The following is a 14,915-nucleotide window of genomic DNA, read 5'->3' as shown; positions in this document are numbered from 1 at the left end:
ATGCAGTATCGGGGCCTCTGCCGATACCAGTATCGGTATCGGAACAACACTAATTAGAAACATCTATTTTTGGGGGGTACAAAACAAGACAATGTTTAAACGTAAAAAAAATATTGACAAATACATTTATTTGAAACACTATAATTACCTTTTCCTTTTGGACCAAACAAGATTTATTACATGAGTCATTTTTAAATATAAAAGGTACAAATATATACATTTAAATAACTCAAATTAATTATTAATAATATTTTATTTTTGTTTACGATTTTGCCGACACACTGAATTATATGCAATTTTATTCTATTTATATGTGGGATTGCTAAACCATGCTTATAAGAACTTGAATCTCTCTATTAGTGTGCTGCAAAACCACTGAGGTAGATTTTTAAAAAGCATGTACAAAACCTGCATGAAACCACATGCAACCCGTCATCTCATCTAAGGTTCAGTGCTTGAGACAGTGAAACTTGATAGGCTACTTGGGGGCTGGAGAAGGGTCATGGGGCAACAGACTGGACAGACTGCCTGCCTGTCAATAAAGGTGGGACATTTGCTCTTGCACAAACTGTGCTTGACCCGTCATAAAAAATGATCTGGATTGTTTAAATCATTTTTTTTCCCTAATTTAGACAATATTTTAGAACAGCTATAATATTATGGAAACAAATATTTTTCCAAACTTTATTTTCCATTTTCCCTAATACCTGGGAATTGACCAAATGTTATTTGAATATGTTTCCATAATTTTCATGTTTGTGTAAGAACTGATTGTTGTGGAATCAATCCCACAAAAAGTGGTAATAGTAACCATATTTACTGTACAAACAGCATTATTTGTTACCTAAAGCATAACCTCAGGCAAACTTTGAAAAACAAAGTCATGCAATTAGATTTCCAAGTGGGGAGGACTTGAAACTATGGATAATTACAAACCTTTACATATATTGGCACAATTATCCATCACAGAGGCTAAATATATCCTGCATATTATGACCTTTTCAGAAGCAATAGAGCAATATAAATGGGCGTATGAGGAAACTGAGAGGACCAACATATTTCAGGCATGAAAAATTGTTCCAAGCTATCGGACTTTGCACACTTAATGTCATGATCTTTCCAATTTGGATCTCACTGGACAATGACAAAGATTAATTTGATGCTACAGATGGTAACACACGTGCATGCTATTGACCATTTGCCGACCCACCAAAGCATAGCACACTTACAGGCCATGTCAAAGGGATGGTTCGATTTGGAACACATCTACACAAATTATTGCTACCCTTGTAGTAAAACAAAGACCATGAACTAAAAAATAAAAAATAAAAATAAAAAAACCCTGGATGGTAGCTGATATAACTGGACGCTGATAAATAATGTACTGAAATATTAAAGTCAGACATTTCCATTTTGTGAGCAGTGAACAGTAAAGCCACTTTTCCATTACAGGTTCCAAAATTGCCTGTGGTGCCAAAGTACTTAGCCCCGTAAAAAATTATATCCCCTGGCGCGGGTACAATGCATGTTTTTAGTAAACACATGAAGAACATGTGTTTTTAAGTTGTAGAAACAAGGTTTTGTACCAAGAAAAAAGTATCGCGGAGAAGGAAAAGAAAAGCAACCATTTTAAATTAATTACCGTACTTTCACAACCATAAGGTGGACTTAAAAGTCTTAAATTTTCTTGAAAATCGGTGGCACACATAATAATGAGGTGTGGCTTTTGTGTGCACCGAGTTCCAAAATCTGTAAATGTTGCCGTGCGACTTCGGTAAGCGCAGTTCATTGCTGGAGTACACTTGGATAGACGCACTCCTTGTAGGGAAAAAAAAAAAAAAAGCAGATGGTGGTTGGAGAATACTGAAGCAGTTGCATATTTTTTGGCTAAGATAAACAATCCACGGTGGTTATTTTACCATGACCGATAACTCGCCGCCTAGTTGATGTGAGTTTGTGATGCTAATCGGTAGGGGTGTTAAAAAAAATCGATTCGGCAATATATCGCGATACTACAGCACGCAATTCTCGAATCAATTCAATACGCAGCCGAATCGATTTTTTAACATCCATTTTTGATGAAAAAATATTCAACAAAACGTCTAACTTTCACACCTTAAGCATGGAATAATGTTATATTAATGGAACATTAAGCCATAATATTTTATTTCAATGCTGTTCTAACATACGATTCACTGTCTGTAGGTGCAGTCTGAGAATTGTGCTTGGTTTGGCGGATTATTGTCCACCTGTCTTGTGTACAGCGTTTCTGCCTCTTGATGTGAATAAATAGAGAAAATCTTGTTTGTGTCTGCATTTGGGATCCAAATCTCTCAGTACACAACAACATCACAACCATATAGCTATCTTTCAGTATGCATCACTCAATAACTTGTACAGAGGATAACGTACAGGACTGTCTCAGAAAATTTGAATATTGTGATAAACTCCATTATTTTTTGTAATGCAATTAAAAAAAACAAAAATGTCATACATTCTGGATTCATTACAAATCAACTGAAATATTGCAAGCCTTTTATTATTTTAATATTGCTGATTATGGCTTACAGCTTAAACAAAACTCAAATATCCTATCTCAAAATATTAGAATATCATGAAAAAGTATACGAGTAGGGTATTCAACTCATCACTTGAATCATCTAATTAACTCGAAACACCTGCAAGTGTTTCCAAGTTAATCCAGAATGATTGACATTTTTGTTTTTGTAATTGCATTATTACAGAAAATAAAGTAGTTTATCACAATATTATAATTTTCTGAGACAGTCCTGTACATGCTTCATATCAATGGGAAATAAATGGGTTATGGTTTTTTTCCCACATCCAATCACGGCTCACCGGTTTGAGTTTGGTCATGTTGGGTTTGCAAGCTGAGCCGTGATTGGTTGTTACCTGAGCAACTGTGGATTTTGCATCTTATTTCGTATTCCACAAACGTAGTATTCATCAGAATACTGTGTTTACATTATGGGGCTGCATGTAACATTATTGCCGCACGTTAACGCTGCGACAAGCACTTGGCCTGTTGTTCATTTAAATGAGTGGTTCATTCACAATTCACTGAATACTTACCCTACTCTTACTGAAGTCATTATTTGGAGCACTACTTATACTTTTACTTAAAACTGCTCAATGCAGGGAATTGAATTGGGAATCGCTACTGCCACGTGTAGCAGAAAAGTAAAACTACACATTCCCTTCTTCACGTACACACTGTACGCATGACGTCACATCCGCAGACACAGGAAGGGAAATTCGTTAAGATATTTTGGGACAAACTGCTACATAAAGCAGCTTTACATCATATATAAAGTAACACTTTTACTTGCGTATAATATTTGGAAAGCCACCAATGAAAATATGCAATTAAAATCTATTTACATCAATTGTTTCAAAACATTATAAAGTGTGGTTTTGGTTGCAGAACAACATGTACAGTGTATGAAATATTTACATTGTGGTACCAACCCTTCAGGTGTGAAATCTTTCTCTTTGCAGATCTCCATGAGTTTTGGAGTGAGCCTGTAAGCCTTCAGAGACAGCGAGCCTTGTGCTGTCTTGATAGGATCTGAAATGGAAGCAGGGGGGTGGGTGAAGAGTGATATATGCTCAACATTTTTGCTAGAACAACACTTCATGAGATAATGGTAGTATTAGGGGTGGGCGATATGGTAAAAATGTCATCACAATTCTTTAAAAATAAATTCACAATCTTGATTTTATCATGATTCTTTTTTTTTGTTACATATTTTTAGACTAATCTTCACATTTCGGAACATTTTTGTAAATTTTAAAACATATTTACAATCTACAGAGTGTTCCAAAATGTTGTGATCCCATTTCGTAGGCCAATAATTTTGACAATTTTCATTGGAATGACCTCAAATTTTCACAGCTTGTGTAGAAACGTTTCAAGTTTTTGTATGTAACGTTTGGCATTTCTATCTTTTCAGGTTAGGAAATGCTGTTCAAAAGAAAAGGCATTTTGCGCGTTAGAGTATGCTCGGACTCAGTCAACGAAGACAGTGAAGCGCGCCTTTTTCACAAATTGTATTTTCTTTGTAAATTTAACCAATAAAACTTATGACCTTCAACATAAAGTGTATTTAGTTTCATTAAGATCCATCAAGTAGTTTCCGAGATATGGGCATTTAGAATGTGGTTAACCATTTTGGAACACCCTGTATATAAAACCCTAAAAGAAAAAAAAAAAAGCCAACTCAGCTGCCTGAACAGGTTTCAATTGTAATAGTGCAATTATAGCAGCTGTGGTCGATATCCTCCCAGACTACAGTAGGTAGTTTTTTTTCCTCAATAAACTATCGACAAAAACAGTTTGCCGTCTTCACTTATTTCAATGGGAATTTGCGGGAATTTGCGGACATAACGGGCAAGAAAAAGACGTCTTCGATCCCAAATACTGCGTCAGTTCTGTTCAGAGTAAAGTCCTCAACACATCCGATTTCATGTCATTCCGTGTGGGGGATGGGACGGTGGGGGGTGGCCGCTTCTCATGTGGGCTGAAGCGTGCTGAGTACACGACATGTAATTGAGCCAAGCAGAGTGAAAGTCACTCGGATGTTTACCGTCCACTTTGACTCGCTGGCGGGTGGATCTGCCAGTTTTATCTGGCTTTCGGTGTCCTCTGTGGTTGTCTTGCTTTTGAAGAAGTGCTTCTTTGTTGTAAGATGTAATTCCACCTTTGATGACCACCGTGGGATGCGATAATTCCTCGTGAGTCTCTTTTTGCCATTCATCCCATGTCATTCAATGTGTATAGGCGCTTTCACACCGCAGGAACTTATGATGGAACTTCCGTATGTTCCGGGGGAGTTTGTCCAAAGTTTGCGTTCACACACAAAACCAGTTCCGGGTCTGGGGGGGTCGGAACCGTACTACCTAAGTTCCTAGGCATGAGGAGGGTATTTGGGTGTACCCTGAACGACACAAGGTGGGGGCGTGTTGTCTAGTGTGTTATGATTGGTTGAATGGATGAGGAGGTGTGTCGTTTTGGTTAGATGATTTTTTTTTTTTTCCCGCGGTAAAGCCGCCATTTCTTCTTTACTATACTCTATCGGGCGCTACGACTTTTTCTTCAAACATTTCGGCAATGGAAGGATTAAAAAACCGAGAGGTGGACGGACGAGGAAGTACAGGCTCTCCTGAGCAAACATGGGACGAGGAGACCCAACGGCACTTCGAAAGTCCAACAAGAAACGATAATAACCGCGAAGCTAGCAGAGTTAACATTACACACACAAAAGCAGGTGAGGGAAAAACTAAAGAAACTCCAACAGGACTAAAGGAAACTCAAGGACCACAACAACCACAGTGGAAATGACCGCAAAATTAATAAATGTATGAAAGACTGGACAACATTCTCGGCCACCGGATGGGTTGTACCACCAATAGTACAAAGGAGGACTCTGCAATCACCATGCTGGAAATGTATTTTGTATTTAAATATAGAGTGGATGCAATTCTTAAAATTGTGTATTTAATTTTAGAGTTAACTCCAAGTACGGTGTCATTAAACATCTTAAAGGACGCCTCGTGAGAACAGAATAACATACGCTAAACACTTACTAGTTGCTAATACTACGCAAGCAAAATGGTGCATTCAGGGTAATTTCATAGTGTCGGAAACTTCGACTTTCTTTGATAACGTTTTAAGGGGAAAATAATCAGCCTTTAGCTCAATTGTCCGATTGTTTTGGCCGATGTTAAGTTTGAAGGCCAATAATCGGCCGATTATAAATGGCGGCCTATTAATCGGCCGGGCCCGATTTGGCACATTTATTTACAGGGTAAAAAAACTATTAAAAGTATCGATTCAAGGTTTTATGAATCGATATTGGGCTATGGAAAGGAATATCGATTCAATATCGATATATCGATATTTTAGACCCAGCCCTAATTAAAACAGTGGTTTCGGCATCGGCAAGTATTAACAAGTTTAACATGTAACATGCCAATACCATTATTTCCGACACTAATATAGGTCTTTGGATGCAGCATCTTGTGTCTTGCTTGTGCACGACTTTCACTGATGTGTGACATGTTCACTGCATGCCGAGCCAACATATCCTATTGGCCCTTGAATGCTCGAAACAATGGCAGGGCAGCTTTTTCATGTTGGGGGGAAAAAATAAATAAATAAATAAATAAATAAAATTAAAAAAACAACAACCTTGGTATCGGTACGGTATCTGGGGCCAAAAAAAGGTATTGGAACAACACTAGATACTTGTACAGCAATCTCTCTCTAATTCCAAGCCAATTTGAGTCACGCATCCAATTTCTGGCAATTTTCACCTGCTTTTGTGGCTTTCTAATCCTAATTCCTAATTAACACTGCATGGTATCCCAGAAAATAAGAAAGTGCCAAACTACAGTACAGTCCAATAGCGTTTTGTTGAAACCAGTTTCTTTCCTAACTGAAACAGGGTAAACCACATTTCGCATTTGACTAACAAATACAAGAAATGTTGACAAATTACATTTCCACAGGTTAGTGCCCAAAAGCTATACCTGACTCTGAAAAAGCTCTTCTGCTTTTTGTTGGATCTTGCATCATTTGTTTAATTGGTGGAAGGCATTCATTTGGTTGAATCTGTTATGCTCCTCCATATACTCTGTACATGTATACAGCTGTGGTTTTCATTTGAAACTATTTTTAGAAATGTAGTCAAAAAAATTGCTCACATGTCAAGTAAATTTATATTGTAATGATTGGTTTAGGGGCCAAAGGGTGCTGCATGAGCGGGCGGCGGCCAAAAGCAGGAAGCTTGGCAGTCCGATCCCTGGCTACAGAAGCTAGCCCGTGGGGCATGGAATGTTGCCTCCCTGGCGGGGAAATAGCCGAAGCTTGTGTGTGAGGTCTAGGACAAACACACTTAACAGACAATGAATGGACGCTGCAATTAATTCTGTTCTCGCAGAATAACTCAAAGTTTCCTTGAATGCTGAACAGCGAGAGGTGATTTGTGCATTTTTATCTGGTAAAGATGTTGTGCTTTTTTTTTTTTTTTTCCCCGAAGACGAGACGAAGATTACATTTTCATTCGTTGCCGTGATTGGTCAAAACAAACGTGCATAAGATGTCGCATCCCTCCTTTCCTAAACAGATCTGCCGAGTCAAGTTGGTTGGTTGGTTGGTTGGTTGGTTGGTTGGTTGGTTGGATGGATGGATGGATGGATGGATGGATGGATGGATGGATGGATGGATGGATGGATGGATGAACAACCCGTTGTGACTCTAAACTGATATTGGACAATGGACATATATTAATAATGCTGTCATTGGGCATCTGATTAATTCATTCACCTGCATAAAATGACCAGTGACCTAATGCAGATCAGAAGAAAAACAAAATCAATTTTCTTTTCTTTGACTTGAAACCGAGATTAGGTCGATTTGTTTGAGGTGCTTTGATCCATTAAATGCTGCATTATTGATTGACATTAAAAGAAGCCCTCATTTACAGAGAGAAAGAGCTGATTGCCACGCTGGCTAAATGGCTGGCAGGACTTGATCAGAGGGGTTCATTTGTCACATGGTTAAAGTAGTTTTTTCTGTCTATTTAGAACAGGGGTGTCCAAACTTTTTCATTTGAGGGCCACATACAGAAAATCAGAAGGACGCAAGGGCCACATAATGTTATGAAGAGAAATTGTGTTTAATCCTAAAAATTGTACAAATAATTTAATTGTGCTTTTGAATATTTAGAAAAATGCTACAGTATATAAACCAATTTATTTGTAATATGGCAGCAGGGTTATAATAGTTTAGGAAATTTTCCTTTTAGTTAGTTTTTATTAGTTTTCAGGGTGGTTCTGTTAGGTTTTATTAGTTCAGTTCTTTAAAAAAAAAAAAATGCTTAGTTTTAGTATAGTTTGTTACTTTCAGTATTAGTATTAGTTTTTTTGTTTTTTGTTTTTTAAATGTGTATTACTTGTGCGCAATAATTGAAAAACACCATGGGAGCGACGTCATCTGAAGATGCTTTTCTATTTCTGCTGCTAGACAGAGGTGGGTAGAATAGCTAAAAATTGTACTCAAGTAAGAGTAGAATTACTTCAAAAATAATATTACTCAAGTAAAAGTAAAAAGTAGTCATTAAAAAATTTATTCAAGTAGAAGTCAAAAAGTATTCGCTAAAAAGAATACTCAAGTACTGAGTAACTGCTTGAACATTGTCTGATTTATTTTTTAACTCTTTGACTGCCAAAGACGTTTCATGATGATTAGTAAAATTCCAATGAATGGAATGCGATCTTTCATTGAGTAGCCACATTGTATATGTAGTAAAGGCATACAATATTCTTTTTGCCTTGAAAGATGAGTTAAAATGCTCAAAAGCGGCTGGCACTGTGGATTTTTTTGTTTTGTTTTTATAACGCCTGGCAGTCAAAGAGTTTTAAAAACAAGGTAATCAGATAGACAAAAACATATATTTTGTTGGGGTGAACCCTCTGTTGACACAAAAAAATATCAGGCTATGAGTTTACAGGCGAGTAAGCCATTGAAATCACACATTCAGTTTAATTTGCAAAGTTAAATTACCGGTAAGTTAACTATATTAGAGTAGGATTTCTGATGATTAATGTATTAAATCTGAGTGTACACCTGAAAATATTGTGGTCACTAAATTTCTGTAAATACCCATCCAGCAGAACAATTAGAAACTTGTACTTTTTAGCCTAAATCTTTTTTGTTTACATATGCTATCATTGCTACATTGAATAAGACGTTGATATGTTTTCTTACCAGGTTCTGGCATTACATGGAGTCAAGTGTTTATCTGTTCCCAAAACTTCTTTACAGTTAATAATTTGTGACACTTAGTGGCTACCGCCAATTCATGCCTCCATATACCATGTATCGTCATCTGTTTCGTTTATGGCAATAGTAAACAAAGTGTTTGTAAAAGAGTATATGTGAAAAGGTCCTTTTCAACACTTAAGACAAACACCTGCCTAAATACACCAAAAAGGGAATTTAGGTAAAACTTACCGTGACATGTTAACTCAGGTTCGATGTGGAATTTTTTCTGCCGAAATGTTCGTTTGTTTCGGCAGACACATAAGACACCGCATTATGAAGCTGTTATTGCGCATGGCGTGTAAGGTAAACATGCTAATTATATGCGGCCACGGGTGTTCGGCTTTGTACTCTCCCGCTGCCATGTTCCAAATGCCGACAGCGTTTCCGCTGCCTTTGGTCACGTGGCTGCATTGTTACGTCTGACTGGTAGAATGTTAAGGGAAGGAGTTGTCATTTGATTATTGTTGCTACGTCTGATTGGTGAAACACAGTCATGTGGCAGAAACGCTGTTGGCTCTCCGGACTGGTAACGAAAATTAAAAAAGGAGAAAAAGTAACGACTTTAGTGTAGCCAAATATAGCGGAGTAAGAGTAGCGATCCTTCTTCACACATCTACTCAAGTAAAAGTAAAAAGTATTGTGTGGTAAACTACTACGACTCTTAGAAGTATTTATTTATTTTTTTTAAAGTTACTCAAGTACATGTAACGGAGTAAATGTAACTCGTTACTACCCACCTCTGCTGCTAGATGGTGTCACTTCTGTGTGACATACTTTGAAACGTCCTTATTGCTGTTTATATCAAAATAAATCTACTAAAAATCACATTTAAAATCATCCCCAAAGGCTCATGCATTAAAATAATTACCAAAGACTAAAACGAAGGACATGTTTGCTATAATTATAGTTAGTTTTAGTTAGATTTGTAAACATAAAATGGAGTTTCAGTTAGTTTTCGTTTTGTTAAAAACATTTCGTTTTTATTTTATTTCGGTAACAATATTGTTTTTTTAATTTTAGTTTTTTCATTAGTTTTAGTTAGCTAAAAATAACCCTAATGGCACCTGTTTTTCGATACCCTCCTTTCTTACTTTGACCATCTCCAAACATTTCTGTTTTGATTATTTTATTTGAACTGAGTCAAATGCCATTTTTAGCATATGTCGCCACAAATGGCCCCTGGGCCGTAGTTTGGACACCACTGTTTTAGAAACATGATTGCCCTGAAGATAGGGGTGGGCGATATGATGATATTAGATCGTTAAACGAAACGCGGGGCTCACGATCTGGCATTTCTGTGGAATCGTCTGATCGCGATGTAAAGCATTTCAGCACAATTTGACGGTCGGCTCATTTTCTGTCACTGACTGAAAAAGACAGCCATGCAGCCTGCCCCTATTTGACAGCCAATCGGTGTGGTCAAATAGTGCGCCCACGTCGCCCCACCCCCGGCCCGCAGCACGTTTCCCCAAACAAACAAACCTGGCTGCGTGAGGGATGACGGTCGCAGAGCAGCGAGTTTGTTCCGAAGAGAAATTCATCGTCCATAATATAACTGTTTTTCGTCCGTACCAAACGACAAAGATCAGGAGAAAATCATATGCAGAGTGTCGAAGCCGAGGATGAAGACAAGTTACGGCAACACTACGAGCTTGAACTTCCATCACCTGAACCGGCAGCGTCCCGCACAGTACAATGAGAGCCAAGCTAATAACTACAAGTGGCAACAGCTCATATCTGCGCGCCCAGAACAGCAGACCGGCCCTCACAGAAGCGTTCACCAAACTCACTCCATACGTCATCAGTCTCATTTTGAATAAGCTACCCTGCCCGCTTTCATGCTGTGTGAACGCAAACTCGTGGGCCCTTCACAAGTTCTTCGGACCCGGAACTGACTCTACCATGAACTCAAAGTTCATGGGCTTTTTGGTGTGAAAGCGCCTCATATGACATTGGATCCGCGTTTCGCGCTGCCAAGTAGTAAGTTGACTTTTCCCCCAAACACTGCCATTACTCACATGTATGCAAATTGTACAGAAATAGTGGCGGAAAAACTACAAAATGTGCAGGGGTTTTTTTGTTTGTTTTTACAAGCAACCTCTGTAGCGTTTATGAAATGATCAGGTCAAGCGGCAAACTGCAAATTTTTTTCAAAAGTTACCCGTCCAGGCCAGAAAACAACACGCTAGTGCATAGCTTAGAAAAAAAAAAAAAAAGTGCGTTGCATTCAAGGCCCGTTCAGGCCATAGGAAACTACATAACCCGCAATCCACTCACAAGGATTGATAACGTGTTACAATATTGACCATTATTTATAAAAGGTGCTTATCACTTTGCAGTTTGTTTTAACTTTTTGTGTTTATATGCTCTCCTCTCTTCTCTCTTTTTTTACCATGAATTTATACCAACCAAGTTGTGTGCACTTTAAGAAATTCGCTATTTTGTATACAATACTTGAAAACAGAACTATGACTTTAACAGTTTTTCTGCTCTATAATAAATATTTGTCTTTACAAAAGGTATTTATTATTAGTGTTCATTTTCACATACTAAGTGTAGCCTTAATACCCTAGTATTTATTCAATACTCTAATTTTTATTTCATATTAATTAAAAAAAAATCATGATAAAATCGAAATCGTGATTTTATAATTAAAAAATCTTCCCCCCAAGAGATTTTTGCAAGATCGCCCACACCTACCTGAAGAGATTTTTTTATTTATTTATTTTTTTTAGCAATAACAGGCGCTAATGCTGCGTTCTCGCCAAAAGCGAGGGACAGCGATTCGGTGGCGCGTTCGCATTGTAGTCAATTGAGTTCGCGCGCAACGGAACGAAAGTGCGTGGGGCGGCGCTGAGGACGCGTTTCGCGCGTTGGGACGCGGTGCGCAACAGCGAAAATCCGCACATTCGCGCCGAAAATCCGCACATTCGCATATTCGTCGAAGTTCAAAAAATTGAACTTTTTTCGCGTTTCGCCTCGCTGTAGCCAATCGGCTTCGAGTACGGGCCACGTCACACACAGCGTCCTCTCTATTGTCACCCAGAGTGCAACAACATGGCCAGCCGTGACAGAATGATGATCAAGAAAGTGCTGGTAAGTCTGTTTAATTGCTTTTGAACTGTACCGAGTTAGCAGCAGTGCTTATTATTAACTCCAAAGCTATTTTTAGCACAAATGCCGGCCGCCCGATTGCCATTAAAAAAGCGAAAGTGCTATCACGTACCTCAAAAAAGGAGAAAATAGTGCCACGGCTGTTTAGTCCCAGGAAAAAAGTGAAAGTAGTTGCCGGTGCTCACTTTTTGTTGACTCGCTAAAGTGCTCCACTTCCTTGTTCACCAAGGGACACGCCTCCTCCGCTACGGTGAGCACGAAAGCGCGAATGAGCAGCAACAGTTCCAAAAACACTCTACGCGGTGAAACGCTCGCGAATGAAGCATTCCAGTTCGCCTTTTCGGATTTGATGAGAACGTAGCATAAGGTTACACATACCAGGACTACAATACAATGGCAAGTAATTCCATGGTTTTCTGAATGAATTTGTTATGAAATGTGAGGTTTCCATTTAGGAACATTTAAGTCATGATTAGGGATGCACGATAATATCGGTGGCCGATAATTATCGACAATTATTGACCAATTTGACGTCAAATAGATAAACCAGATAATAGAGAAATCTGCCGATAATTATCGTCAATTTAATTTCATACAGATAAACCAGATAATAAAGAAATCCAGCAATAATTATAAACATGCCACGTTGGTCCATATATCAATAAAATTCAGCTTCATGGTACTTTACATACATTGAAACATTGTGCAAAGTTTATACAATGTTTCAATGTATTTGTTAGACTTATAGTAGGACTCGAAACCATATTTGTATTCAAGTTAATTTTGTAAACAATTATCGGCTTACTTATCAGTTATCGACATTGGCACTTCTAAATTATTGGTTTATCGGTATCGGTTGAAAATAGCATTATCATGCATCCCTAGTCATGATGAATAATCTGCTTCAACATAGGGATGTCACAATATTAAAATTGCCACAATATTGTCGCTGTCATGTCACAATATTGAAACGAGAACATCTGTTAAAGAGGCAAGGTTGTATTCCGTATTTGCAGTTCTAGAACCCTTTGGTGGTTAGTTTATTATTAAAGTTAAAATTTAAAGGTGCCTTGAGGAGTTTGTCTTTTTTTTTTCTTTTTTCTTTTTTTTCAACTTGCGACCACCACCACTTGCATAAACCATAACTGCAGCTTCTGTGTCTCAAACTATTTTTTTTTCCGTTTTCTTGGAGTCTGAGCTGGAGTTTGGGCTATACTCAAAGCCGGCCTCTTGTCCACCCCCCCATATTCCATCTCAATTGTCTTGTACTATAACACTAAATGTTCGCGGAGACAAGCATGACGTCACCCTCCAACCACTCCCCACCTCCAAGAGACTGTAGTGTTCGCTTCCTGCTTTCCTAGTGTGTAGACGCAATCTGCTCTGCTCCTGCTTTGCTTTGCATTCTTTCAGCTGATAACTTCTTTTTTTCTTTCTTTTTCTGGGATTTTTCCTGGATATTTGCCTCGATGTGGCTGTACTACCTTTTTGTTTGGTAGATACAACCAGCTGGGCGCATTTTTCAACATTTTTTTTTTTTTTTTGGAAACTCCTCACGATAACGTGAGCACGGCCTGCTAATCAGCACGCGACTGCTACTAGCAGCATGGCTGGACGAATGATGCCTTCCATCTCGACCGATGAATACCACAAACTTCTTCAGAAGATGGCAGTGCTGGAGACAAGAATGCACCGCCTTGAAATGTTTGTGGAGGTGAATGGAAAATCGTGGAATGACACCACACTGCCAATGTCTCCAAACGGTGGTCATGAGCATGCTAACAAACAGCTAGCTCCATCCACCGACCCTCTGTGGAATGTGCTGGGAGCAAAGCCAAAACTGAGGAGTCGTCGCCCAACAGCTGGACCTGACCGCCAACTAATGCCTGAGGAAACACGTCGGCCTATGCAAAAGGCTACCTCAACCCCAAGAAATCAGTCTTGGACGTTGGTACCAGCAAGAAAAAGGAAACCGTCTCTTGGCCGACGAAGACAAAATACTGATATCGAACTGAGAAACAGGTTTGCCGTGCTGTCGCCGAGCCAGCAAGCCTCGGGGGATCACAGCACCAGTCAAAGGTATGAAACCGGACCTCCTCAGCAAATCCGTTCAGCTACTGAAACACAAACACTGATAATAGGCGACAAAGCCTTGTTTGGTGTTAAACGTCTGTGCAGCAGAAAAAACACAAAAGTTCTGTGTTTTGCTAATGACATGGTGCTGGACATTTCTGAAAAAGTCGACAAGATTGCTACTGACTACCCGACTGTGAGATCGATTGTGATTCACACAGGAGCATTCGATGTGTTGAAAAAACAGTCGGAGATACTGAAGCAAGACTTTATTACCCTTCTACACAAGATAATATGCCTAAACGCAGAGGTTTTTCTGAGTGGTCCTCTGCCTACTGTCCGACCAGGTGATGAGCGTTTCAGTCGGATTATGTCACTCTCGAGATGGCTGAAAAGCATCTGTGCTTCTTACTCAGTGAACTTTATTGACCATTTTTCTATGTTTTGTGAACGTCGCCATCTTTTCCAACGCAATGGGATTTATCTCAATAAGCAGGGAGTCAGATTACTGACAGCCAACATCTTCCATAGCGTGCGTCACTGGACGCTATGTTCCCAAAACAAAGGACATGAAACACAACAACCGATAAGAAGAGGATCTGGTGAGGCTGGCTCACTATCTTGCACTCCCTGCCCTTCAGACCAGATTGATTTGTCCTCATCTGCCCACACTCCAAACACCGAACATCCAGCTCCCCTGCTCCCGAACGACACCTGCCAAACACCACCACGACCACCACCACCAGTTTCACTACCAGATGCACCCCTGCGCTGTTCATCGCCCCCAAGCGACACCTGCCAGACAGCGCCACTACCGGATTCACTGCCGGATGCACCCCCGCGCTGTGCACCGCCCCCGAATGACCCGATGACTGACTCG

The 14,915-nt window shown here is 39.2% G+C and overlaps 1 protein-coding gene across 2 annotated transcripts in view; it reads right to left on the bottom strand.

Annotated features, from left to right (window-relative positions):
• The window catches only part of LOC144022966 (eukaryotic translation initiation factor 3 subunit H-like), a 215,187-nt gene that overhangs the window by 194,056 nt on the left and 6,216 nt on the right, over positions 1-14,915 (bottom strand). The window contains exons 1-2 of one of the 2 annotated variants that reach the window (XM_077528194.1): positions 4,608-4,874; positions 3,490-3,589 (exon numbers count right to left, since the gene is read on the bottom strand). In XM_077528194.1, the coding sequence (XP_077384320.1) occupies positions 3,490-3,589; positions 4,608-4,788 (281 nt within the window). In that variant the 5' untranslated portion in view covers positions 4,789-4,874. Of the gene's footprint in view, positions 1-3,489; positions 3,590-4,607; positions 4,875-14,915 lie in introns of those variants that run through there. The other variant, XM_077528195.1, reaches the window with a different exon arrangement.

This window comes from Festucalex cinctus, chromosome 7, assembly GCF_051991245.1.
Source record: "Festucalex cinctus isolate MCC-2025b chromosome 7, RoL_Fcin_1.0, whole genome shotgun sequence".
NCBI lineage: Eukaryota > Metazoa > Chordata > Actinopteri > Syngnathiformes > Syngnathidae > Festucalex > Festucalex cinctus.
This window is presented reverse-complemented; position numbering and strand designations above follow the sequence as displayed.